The sequence below is a fragment of the Lynx canadensis genome, chromosome A1, assembly GCF_007474595.2.
Source record: "Lynx canadensis isolate LIC74 chromosome A1, mLynCan4.pri.v2, whole genome shotgun sequence".
NCBI lineage: Eukaryota > Metazoa > Chordata > Mammalia > Carnivora > Felidae > Lynx > Lynx canadensis.
In genome coordinates, this window is record NC_044303.2 from 228,926,851 (window position 1) to 228,939,331 (window position 12,481).

The following is a 12,481-nucleotide window of genomic DNA, read 5'->3' on the forward strand; positions in this document are numbered from 1 at the left end:
TGTGAATTGATGTTTAAATGGAAATGACTTTGAAGAGGAGGTGATGGAAGGGGGCCCAACTTTCTTCATAAAAATTATATGCCTGTGTCAACAATGTGGGCACCTGAGTTTGAGAATGGCTTAGTACCTGGTTAAGAATGATCATAGAGCATTATAGCTCATTATTCTGAGCAAACAAAACTTAGGATAATAGTATTCTCAAGGAGACGAGTTGCCTGATTTGTACTTTCATAGTCACAGACTGTAGCTTTGCAGGGTAGGAGGAAGCAGTTAATTCTGGAGATTCTTGAGACGGCAGATTGTGGTTTGATGTTTTATTTAAGACATGTGAGGCTTAGAAGGTACGTTTTCATCTGTAGATGCTACAACTATTTTCTTCCTAGGTTGGTTGTGTTCTGTTACTGCTATTTATTTTCTGAGAAGACTTAAACTTTTCAGTGAAAAATGTTTTAGTAATTCTACTCTGGACTTTTTAAAAAAATTCAGATATCATTAGTAAGAAATTAAAAAGGAATTTTCTTTAATGTTTTTACTGATTTTTGAGAAAGAGAGAGAGAGAGAGAGAGCGCACAAGCAGGGGAGGGGCAGAGAGAGAGAGAGAGAGAGAGAGAGAGAGAGAGAGAGACAGAATTCAAAGCAGGCTCCAGGCTCTGAGCTCTCAGCACAGAGCCAGACGTGGGGCTCGAACTTACAAGCCATGAGATCATGACCTGAACTGAAGTCAGACGCTCAACTGACTGAGCCACCCAGGCACCCCAGAGAAATTTTTAGAGAAAACACCTCTCCTGCTTTTCAGCTATGGTTTTATTTTATATTTTTCTTCAGGAATATGTAAAACCTCATGAAAATGCTTTCTAAATGATTTCTCTGAATGCACTTGGCAAGATTCTATTGCCCCTGATAAGCATTAAGCCATGTGAGTAATTAAAGAAATAAGACTCCTTTTAAGTTGATTTTTGAAAGATGATTATATAGGTTCTACATTTAAAGGTCCTATTTAATTGAGTATTGCGAGAATGTTGAGACAATGTCTTATTTCTTTCATAACATTTCAGAGTATTGTTGCCACCATAAAGAAAAAGGAATATAATTTCTTAGACCAGAGGAAAATGGATTTTGACCAGGATTATGAAGAGTTTTGCAAGCAGACTAATGACCTTCATGTAAGTTGTATAATAAAATTCCTGTTGACAGCCGTGTGTTTATTTTTTCCCTTCTGTATGATGCTGTTGCTAATCATTAACCATTCAGAAGGGAGAGGCGGCTTCATCATAGAGGTGACCGATCGCAACCTCAGCCTGTATTTTGTGATTTCACATTAATAATTGAAGGCTCTTTTTCATGGATTAAAGGGTCATAAATATAGCTTTGGATAATGATCTGTAATCATACTTTTTCATGCCTTCCATCTTAGTTCTTAGAGAATTAACTTTCATCTCCTGTTGAAATGTGGAGTTATTAGAATATAGAAATTTGTTTCTGTTTGTTTGTTACTTTATAGCAATGATTACGACCGACTGTCTGCCAGATTGCAAAGCCAGGGTTGCAGCTGGCTTTAGAAACAGTGGTGCCAGGACCCACTCAGCACCTGGACCCCTCTTGGTCTGCAGCCCACTTCTCTCTTCCTTTCCCCCCCCCCCCCCCCCCCCCCCCGCCGCACTGACCAGCCATCTTGACTTCCAGCCCATATGGGGGGGTCTGGGTCTCTTGGAGGGGGGAGCGGGCTGTGAGTGTTATCAGCGAAGAATCAAGGAGGGTGAGGGGGAGATGACCCCATCGGTGTCTACCGAAGTTTCATATTCAGACTTCTTTTCATCCTAGTGAAGTCCGAAGTGTATGCCTTTCTGATTTGAAAAGGAAAATGACCATTCTGTTGCTTCTTTCCCAAAAGTTCTGTTTTGAAGTCAATTCGTACATTTCAAGGAAAAAGAGCTCTGAAGGGTGGGTCCAATGGTAAAAAGGAATCGTAACAAAATGAGCTAATTCTATATGTTAGGTACTGTCCTGAGCACTTTATGGGTGTTAATCATCTGATCATCACAGAGATAACAACTGGGAGAGTCGGGATTAAATCCAGGCATTCTGGCTCTAGCATTCAAGTTTTTAACTATTATGCTAGAATAAATGTTTCGGTTGATGGGAAGATATAGTGCCTATGGTAATTTATGCAGTGACCTTGTTTGGGGGCCAATTAGACGTGAGGACGATGGGAAGCTATGGGCAGTGGTGATGCTGATTCCCTGCTCCAGCTTCCCTTCCCAGCAGTTTCAGATCACACGGCACTTTAGTAGCTTGTGGGGGGGTGGATAGAAGTGGACGGTGAACACCCTGAGGGCAGGGCTTGTGTTCATTCCTCTTTGTGTCTCCAGGGCGCCTTACCTAACTGGAGAGAGCGGAAGGAATGTTTGCCAAATTAGTGTGTGAGTAAGGAATTCGTAAGAGCTCGATTTACTGCAATTAAACAAGCATCTACTGTACATCAATTAACAACTATGCTTCTTTGCTGTGGGTTATAAAGACAGAAGTAAATCAAGTAGATTTGCCCTCAGAGCTCACAGCCAGAGGCAGACATGTGATATGGTTAAAATACAAGCACATATATGTTAGAATAATGAGTACCTTATTGAAGGAAGGGCAAATAGTGGCTAAAATGACCAACTCTAAAAGTGTAATATTGTGATACCGTGCCCGGAAGTGAGGATTCAAAGATAAAAAGACATATTCTAAAGAAGTCCCAGGGCAACTTACAGGACAGCCTGGAACACAGGTAGGATTTGATAATTGCGGCGACCCATGAGGGTAGGATGTGAGCCTAGGAGAATAACCCTGTCTTCTGCTTGGCTGGGACTGGTGGAGCTTCAGAGAGGAGGTTTTGGAGAGGAGGCTGATGCTAGAACAGACATGGGTGGGGGACACCAGAGGAGTGGGGAAACCTTTTCAAGACTGTGCTTACTTTATGTAATACCAAGAATATAATTTTATAAATGCCCTACAGCCTGGCTTTAAAGCATCAGTTGTAGATTACTAGTGCCTATTCTCATAATTTTTTTTTTTTAATTCAACACTATTGTTTATCTCATCTTACACCTCAGACGTGGTCTACTTGTTTCTTTGGTTGAATGACCAATTTTTCCTTTGACTTCTTTGTCTCTATTGTTTTAAAAGATTTATTTATTTATTATTTATTTTTATAATTGCTCGTGTATTTGCCTTTATTGAGATCTTTATTTCTCCATATGGTTTCAAGGTACATATATTTTTTTAACATGCCAAGATTAAGATTTTTAAAAAATATATAATTTATTGTCAAGTTAGCTAACATACAGTATATACAGTGTGTTCTTGGCTTCGGGAATAGATTCCTATGATTCATCACTTACAACACCCAGTGCTCATCCCAACAAGTTCCCTCCTCAGTGCCCATCACCCATTTCCACTCCCCGCCCCCACCGTCAACCCTCAGTTTGTTCTCTTACGGTTTGCCAAGATTTTTATTTTTAAGTAACCTTTACACCCAATGTGGGGCTTGAACTCACAGCTCTGAGATCAAGAGTCACATGCTCTACTGACTGAGCCAGCCAGGTGGCCCTCCATTCTCTTTTTCTTAACCAGCCCCTTTCTTCTTAATTTATTATTATTATTTTTTAATTTTAATTTTTTTATTTGAGAGAGAGAGAGAGACTGTGAGCAGGGGAGAGGGGCAGAGGGGGGGAGAGAGAATCCCAAGCAGACTCCATGCTCAGTGTGGAGCCTGATGAGGGGCTCGATCCCATGATCCTGGGATCATGACTGGAGCCAAAATCAAGAGTCAGACACTCAACTGACTGAAGCACTCAGGAGACCCCTGCCTTTCTCCTTTAAATTACTCACCCACTCTCACTGAATTCAGCTCTTGTCTCTATAAAATCAGGATGAAAATACTGACTTTCCTACAGCTCTGGTTAGAGTTGGGGACAGAGGTGATGAGCCTTGGAGATAAGAGATAGAGAGGACCAGTAACTGGTATCTCCAAGATAAAGACTAGAGGGCATGGGTGGTGGTGGTGGGGGGGGGGGTGGCAGTGCATGAGTGATTTTGATCAGTGTTGTGTCCAGGGGATCAGAGCCTGGAATCCTGGGTTCGTGCTGGTGCTAACAGGTCAGAGAGCGAATGCCTTGGAACCAGGTGAGCTATTAGAAGTCTGGCAGGCAGAGCCTAGCAGGCAGAGGAAGGCAGTATTTAGCAAAGGACCAGCTGTTGAGATGTCAAGCTGAGGCAAGAGAAGACTGAGAAGGACCCGAGAGCCCAGAACTTGTAAGAGGACTAGTATGAAGATTCCATGGCCAGATTCCATAAGACTCTCAGAATGGGCCTAAGGAAGAGGGAAAAGCCTAAGGAAATATTCATACAGAGCTTAGCATAGGACTTTGTGAAGCCACAGGGTAGGAAAGCAAGGAAAACCAGGTGCAAATGTTAGGGCTCAGTAAAGCTGCTGTCTGTAGCTTCTAGGGAGGTAACGGAGGCATTGCAAATATTCTAGTTGTGCATGGTTTATACACAGTTGTTCTTTTTTTTTTTTTTAATGTAGTGACAACATTTGAATGTTTATTTAGTAGGCTAACTGTACTATTTAGTGCAGGACAATTTCTCAATCCTAAGATGTGGTTTTTGCAGAAGAAATAGCGTCATTTAATATATGTATAATATATAACATATGTAAAATGGTATATGTGTGTGTGTATATATATATGTATATATAGTTTTAGTAGGAGTAGTGAGAAGTATTGAGAGCAAGAATATATTGTGATAGGTGTAGTGATCCTTCAGCTTTGGGGCTTTGCTGAATGGGGCAGGGAGCCCCCCAGGTAGCAATGTTTCTTCAAGTGTTAAGTGTTTCCAGTGGTGTCCTGGATATTTCCAACTGGTCTTGCCAAATGATTTGTGTACAGTCAAGCTCATCTTGGTACTAATTCTCACTGCATATGCAACTGGCTTCCCAGTTGTGTGTAAGTTAATGATCCCTTTAGAATTGTAGAGGCTCAAAATTTTCGTCTGGTAAAATTGAGAAGAATTGGTTGTACCTTTACCTTGAAGCATGAGATAGAAAATAATGAAATATTTTTTTTGTCTTTAACGGATTAATTTAGATTTTAATGACAACTGTACTAAATCTTAGAATGACCAAGAATAAATCACGTGCTTCATTTTTTGGTGCGATTTTTTTTTTTTTTTTTTTTTGGGACAGAGAGAAACAGAGCATGAACGGGGGAGGGGCAGAGAGAGAGGGAGACACAGCATCGGAAACAGGCTCCAGGCTCCGAGCCATCAGCCCAGAGCCTGACGCGGGGCTCGAACTCACGGACCGCGAGATCGTGACCTGGCTGAAGTCGGACGCTTAACCGACTGCGCCACCCAGGCGCCCCTTTTTTTTTTTTTTTTTTACATAAAATTGTATGATAGTGTAAGATATGTGAGGTTCTCAGGACAACTCATAATGAAAATCATTTTGGAAAATCGATCTGAGAGCTTAATGAAAGAGGTATTTCTTAAAAGTTTGGTATTTAAGTCATTCCTTTTGAAATTCTTAGGAATTACTTACTAATCTCTTTTTCTGTAGTGGTTTTATGTTCCTGGGCTCTGGAAGTGTTTCTACAGAGTAGTTTTGCATTTCTTCTGCTGGGGCCCCAGTGGTTTCGCTATTCCAGACCAGCTGTTATATTACTTTCTTGGGTTAGACACTGCCCCTCCCCCACCCCCCATCTCGTGTGTAGTTTAAACTCAGACCCCTCTTTTAGGTGTGGTGCAGACATAGGATTTCATTTGCTCCAGGGCAGGGATCGGCAAACTATGCCCAAGGGCCAAACGCTCCATGCATCTTTGCTTTTGGATTGTCTATGGCTGCCTCTGCATATGGTGATAGGTGAGTGGTTGTGAAAGGGACCTATGCCCCACAAAGCCGAAAATAGTTACTGTCTGGCCCTTTACAGAGGAGGTGCGGGATCCCGATTCAGGGGGCCTGGTTCATCCATTCATGACTCTGGGCAGATGGCAAGCCCCCATGCTGCTTTCCCTACCTTGCGGACAGAATTATTGCTTGGGCCGGGCTGCATTTCAAGGGCTGTGGCTTTCTACAGCGATCTGTTGAGAGTGTTAGGACCCCACCGCTTCTCTACCCACATTGAGATAAAACCCCACTTCCTGCCCCCCAGGCCCTGTATCCGACCCAAGCCGATGGAGCCTGACTTCGTGCCAGGTCCTGTGATTGCCCTGGCTTTCAAGACCCTCTTTGTTATGGCTTCTGGGCATTTATCTTTCAAGCTCAGGGGAGGACTAAATTTTCTGTTATGCTTTTTCCTATATTATGTGTGCTCGTAGAGAATGGGGAACTCTTCTGTCTTATTGCTAAATAGGACTTTTTAAAATCAATAATATTGTAATAACTTATGGTGACAGCCGTTGGCCACACCTATGTGGTGAGTGCTGGTTCAATCAACATGTTGTACATCTGAAACTAAAGAATGTGTACTCTAAAAAAATTAAAGGAAAGAGGACTTTTCCAATGAGAATTCACTGTTTACAATCAGACTTTATTCCATTTCAGAACGACTTGCAGAAGTTCATGGATGTTACATTTGAAAAGATTCAGAACACAAATCAAGCTCTAAGTATGTTAAAGAAATTTGAAAGGTAAAAATTTGAAACAGATTCTATTCTGTCTTCTAAAACTGGGGCCATATGAACACAGTTTAGCTTATTTTGTTATTATTAATTAAAATCCTTTCTCGACAGTCTGCATAACAAGGTCAGAGTTTTTAAGTTCTTCAGATGTTAAGAGTTTGTTTTATTTCCTGTTAGCTTTGAACTACCATATGATTGTCTATCATAATATTACTTAATGTTTAAGTCATTAAAAAAAATTCTTACCAGGCTAATGGTTTTGCTTAGATTTTAAGGAGTTATACTATTTTTTTTTTTTTTTAAGTAAACTCTATGCCCAATGTGGGGCTTGAACTCGTGACCTTGAGATCAAGAGTCACATGCTCTACTGAGCCAGCCAGGCATCCCAATACTATTATTTAAAGCCACTTTATTGAGATAATGGATGGATTGATACTATTCTGATTTTTTAAATATGCCAACCAAATATCTCATTTTTTTCCATTACTGTATGTTTTTAAAAAAATGTTTATTTATTTATTTTGAGAGAGAGAGAGAGAGAAAAAAAAAAAGAGTGAGCGGGGGAGGGGCAGAGAGAGAGGGAGATAGAGAATCCCAAGCAGGCTCTGCAGTATCATTACAGAGCCTGATGTGGGGCTTGATCCCATGACCCTGGGATCATGGCCTGAGCTAAAATCAAGAGTCAGATGCTCAACTGACTGAGTCAGCTAGGGACCCCTCCATTGCCATAGGTTTTAAAATGAACCTTTTTTTTTTTTTTTTTTTTTTTTCTTTTTCTTTTTCTTTTTTTTTTTTTTAAAGTTTATTTATTTATTTTGAGGGAGAGAGACAGAGAGAGTGTGCAAGTGGGGGAAGGACCGAGAGAGCAAGAATCCCAAGCAGGCTCTGCACTGTCAATGCAGACAGAGCCTGATGTGGGGGGTCAAACTCATGAACCATGAGATCATGACCTGAGCTGAGTTCCAGAGACGCTCAACTGACTGAGCCACTCAGGTGCCCCTAACATAAATCTTAATAAAGGAGATTGCTAGGTATCTTCCCATTCATTCAAACCATTCACTTTTTGTTTTTTTCAGGTTGAATATACCTAATCTTGGTATTGATGACAAATATCGGCGTATTCTTGAAAACTATGGGGCTGACGTCGGTATGATCTCCAAGCTGTATACGAAGCAGAAATGCGATCCTCCTTTGGGTCGAGATCAGCCTCCCATTGCTGGGAAGATTTTGTGGGCCCGACAGCTCTTCCAGAGGATTCAGCAACCAATGCAGCTTTTCCAGGAGCACCCGGCTGTGCTACAGACAGCTGAAGCCAAGCCTGTGATTCGCAGTTACAACAGGGTGGCCAAAGTCCTCCTAGAGTTTGAAGTTCTCTACCACAGGGCATGGCTTCAACAAGTGAGTCTCTACATGTGTGCCCTTCAAAGACGTCTTCATTGCCAGGTCAAGAGGAAACCCTCTGCTAGCATTTTATTCCTGTAGAAAGTTGGATTTGTGGGTATTTCATAAGACAGGTTTGGTTGAATGTAGGTAATCAGTCAAAGAGTATAATATGTCCATGAAGAAAAATAATGATTGATTTTGAAAAAAATTATAAGGCAGGTAACAGAAACTCATTTTTATTTAATTTACAAACTCCTAAGAGAGAAAGAAGATCCTGTTTATTGGTTCTTTTACCTAGTCGATTGGGATTTCTGACTTTTTTCTAATCCATTAACTTCCTTGATGTGTTGCTAAACATTAGTATGTCTCTGTAAAGCGAAATCTTAAATTTTCTTTGGTTATCCTAGGTTCATCAAATTGTATTTCATACCCTACCCACTCTTGTATGTCTTTGTAGATTGACGGGAAGTATCTCAGAGGATGAAATTCAGCCTTACAGGCCCCCTAAAATGCTATCCCATTTTCCTGGTTTAGCTCTGGGTGCCTGAGCCAATAACAGAGAGGTCTCCATGGTGGTATTCATAGTTTCTCTAGATAACTAAAACCGAATTTAGTGGGTTGAATAAAACGTTTATTAGGAAGAATAATGAGTTGGGCACGACGGTATCAGGGAGCTAAACGGGTTTTGAGAAGCCTCTGCAGCGTCCACTTACCTGTTGGGTGTGAGAGGGTCATGACCCAGGCATTTTGTCAGACTGACTGCATAGCATCACTACCAAGAGCTCGAAGGCACTTTTCTGAAAGTGACCTTGGAAGAAGAGTGTCGTCTTTAGTTTGAGAAGCTCAAATCCAAGGAAGAACACTTACTGGTCATCATTCCCAGAAATGACTGAGCTAGACCCCCTGTGGAGGCGCTGAACTTTCTAATAGTAAAAATGTTGATCTCTTGACACAGATTGAAGAAATTCACATTGGACTTGAGGCATCTTTATTGGTGAAGGCTCCAGGCACGGGGGAATTGTTTGTAAACTTTGACCCACAGATATTAACCTTATTTAGAGAGACAGAGTGCATGTCACAGATGGGTCTGGAAGTGTCACCATTGGCGGCTGCCCTGTTCCAGAAACGGGATGTATACAAAAAGAACTTCAGTAACATGAAGGTATGGTACTTTAATTTTTTCCTCTTTCTGGCTAGGCCCAGTTTGCATTAAAAAAAAAAAAAAATCTGGTGGTATGTCACTATTGAGGGATAGCAAGTGCTCAGGATGACTGAGGTGGAGATTGAGAGGGAATGTGACTGTAGGGAAGGCGGAGGCCAGCTCATCACCGATCATGTAAACCCAGGTTATAAGTTTGAATGCACCAGGAAGACATTGCAAGAATTCAAGTGGGAGCAAAAGGCATGATAGTTTTTACGATAAAACTATCGTAAAAACTAACTACAGGAGGAAATCAATAATGTCCATCTGAAGTAGAAGATGATTTTGAGAGATCTAAGTGGAAATATTATCCATGCAGATAGATATGTAAGTCTGGAGTAGAGTGGAGGAGTCAAAGTGGAAGGCATAGTTTTGAGAGTTTTATTTTTATTAAATTTATTTTTAAATTTTTTTTTTCTTTTTGAGAATTTTAAGAATATAGTTGGCATTTAGGGGCACCTGGCTGGCTCAGTGGGAAGAGCACGCAACTCTTGATCTTGGGGTCATGAGTTCAAGCCCCACATTTGGTGTAGAGATGAATAAAAAAAATAGATAAACTTAAAATATAGTTGGTATTTAATGTCATTGTCTTGGATGAGATCTCCAAGGAAGAGAATGTAGATAAAGTGGAGTAGAAGGCTACAGGTTGCCCCAATGTTAATGGGTCTGACAGAAGAGGACAAGTGTGCAACATGAGTAACTGGTAAGAGCAGATATTTTGGTAGGTTGGAGGACCACCTCAGATGTTGCAGAGTTATTGTGCTGAATATTTAACAGAGCTCCCAGGCTCCCACAGTTATGCTGAGAGCTTGTTTTCTTCATCTGTTCCTTGGAGTGTAGTTCAAACAGGAAAGAAATGAGCCCACATAGACTAATAGTTATGAGAATGGATTATAAAACCAGTTTGATCTGGATACAAATCATTATCTTTGGGCAAATTGTTTTACCCTTTGAAGCCTCAGTTTGTCATCATAAAATGAATAATATCTCATGGGGTTAAAGGATTAAGGTGAGAGGTAGAAGGTCTGCTGATTTGCTTTCCAGGTAGAATAAGTGATGGGCATTGAAAATAGATAAGCCGTGGATAATTGATTGAGGAAATGTATAAGTAGCTGCTAATAGAACCATCCAACATAGGCTTTTTCAAAGTGGTTTTCATGGAAATTGAAAGGATATAGAGAAATTGCAGAAAAGTATTGTATGAAGAAAGGATTATGTGGTCCATTTGGGAAATGTTGGGTTTAACAAAATTCACAAAGTCCGTTGGGTTTCTTACTTCTTTCTTGTGGTTTTTGCAGAATTATTAATTTTAATTGTGACTTTCCAAGAAGGGGGATCATGTATACAGTGGTTTCCAAGCTTATTCATCCAGGGACCACTTTTCCTTATAGAATCTCTTAGGGCTAGTAGTTCAGGGAAAACATTTGGGTAAACGTTGATCTAATGACAAACTAATATCAACATGCACATTACAAATATGAGCTTAAAAACAATTGTATTCAAGAAGCACATTAAATTTACTTTCTTATAATTAATTATTATTAATACTAACATTATGAAAAAAGGTAGGCTGCAAGTACTTTTAGTCTTATTTAAAATGGTAACGTATGGGGCACCTGGGTGGCTTACTCAGTTAAGTGTCCGACTTCGGCTCAGGTCATGATCTTACGGACTGGTCCGTGAGTTCAAGCCACACATTGGGGTCTGTGCTGACAGCTCAGAGCCTGGAGCCTGCCTCAAGTTCTGTGTCTCCCTCTCTCTCTGTCCCTCCCCTGCACTTTCTCTCTCTCTCTCTCTCAAAAATAAAAGATAAACATTAAAAAAATTTATCAAATGGTAATATATGAACAGAATACCGACACAGTTCAATATTATACAACAGGTAAATTTCATTGTAGGACAGAACCCTTGAGTTTGTAATCACAAGCACTCCTTCTGATGACAACTAATTAATAAATTAGGGAAATATTGATGGATCACCTCCTATATGCACCTCTTTCAGGTGCATTGGACAAAGCAGACAAAATTCTTGAAGAGAATTTTCTATAGAAACTCTTGTCCTTATATTCTAGTTGGGTAAGACTGAAAATAAGCAATGAACATTCTAAATAGATAAATTACATAGTTTATTAGAACGTGATAGGCACTATGGGAAAAAATGGAGCAGGACACAGGATAAAATGTTTGGGTGGTTTTTGGTGATGGTTTACAATATGAAGTAGGTATTCAGGACAGGCCTAATTGAGAAGATGGCATTCGAGTAATTATTTGAAGGGGATACAAAGGACCTGAGGCTAGGGACCAGCAAGGATGACAGTAGGGCAAGAGTAGGTAAGGGATGAGAAGAATGATTAGAGATGAGATCAAAGAAGTAATGGGGACCAGATCGGGTAGATCTTTGTAGACCAACATAAGAACTTGTATCCCTGGATGAGATGGGAAGGCATGTGGCTATGTAAGCAGAGGTATTACCCAGGCTGATTTACATTTTGAAAGGGTCATTCTTGTGGCTAAATTGAGCACAGTCTGTACGGGGCATTAGTGGAAGCAGGGAGACAACGGTAGACCGTTACAGTAATTTAGAGGAGAGTCAGCGATAGTGGTGGCACTGCATATGGTAAACAGGTCAGATATAGGATCTCTTGCATATGGAACCAACAAGATATCCTGATGGATTGCCTGTGGGCGGGAGAGACAGACAGAAGCCACCGTCAGCTGAGATGGAGAATGCTGTGGGCAGAGAAGGTTTTGGGGAAGAACCAACTTCCAGTTTTGGACATGTTAAATCGAAATGTCTTTTATATATTCAATTGGAGATATTGAAGAGGCTTAGGCCTTGTTTGCTTCTGGATTTGAGGAGCGAGATCTGGGCTGAGATGTGAATTTAGTTGTCTTTGGCATACAGATGATACCTAAAGCCATGACATTTGGTGGGATCAATGCTGGTTCCTGACTCCTTATATGCTTTGGGTCTTACATCAAGACTTGGCGTGGGGCCCCTGGGTGGCTTAGTTGCTTACGTGTCTGACTCTTGGGTTCAGCCCAGGTCACAGTCTCATGGTTTTGTGAGTTCGAGCCCTGCATCAGGCTCTGCGCTGAGTGTGGAACCTGCTTGGGATTCTGTCTCCTCCCTCTTTCTCCGCCCTCCCCCTCTTACACTGTCTCTGTCTCTCTCAAAAATATATAGATACCTTAAAACAAAAAAAAAAGATTTGGCTTACAATTCCAGCAATGGGCTGA

General features: G+C 40.9%; 1 protein-coding gene across 1 annotated transcript in view; it reads left to right on the forward strand.

Moving 5' to 3' along the window:
* Positions 1-12,481, forward strand: part of DNAH5 (dynein axonemal heavy chain 5) — a 232,406-nt gene that overhangs the window by 28,329 nt on the left and 191,596 nt on the right. The window contains 4 exon segments of the mRNA XM_032594188.1: positions 1,056-1,163; positions 6,581-6,666; positions 7,734-8,055; positions 8,996-9,202. Coding sequence (XP_032450079.1) covers positions 1,056-1,163; positions 6,581-6,666; positions 7,734-8,055; positions 8,996-9,202 — 723 coding nt within the window.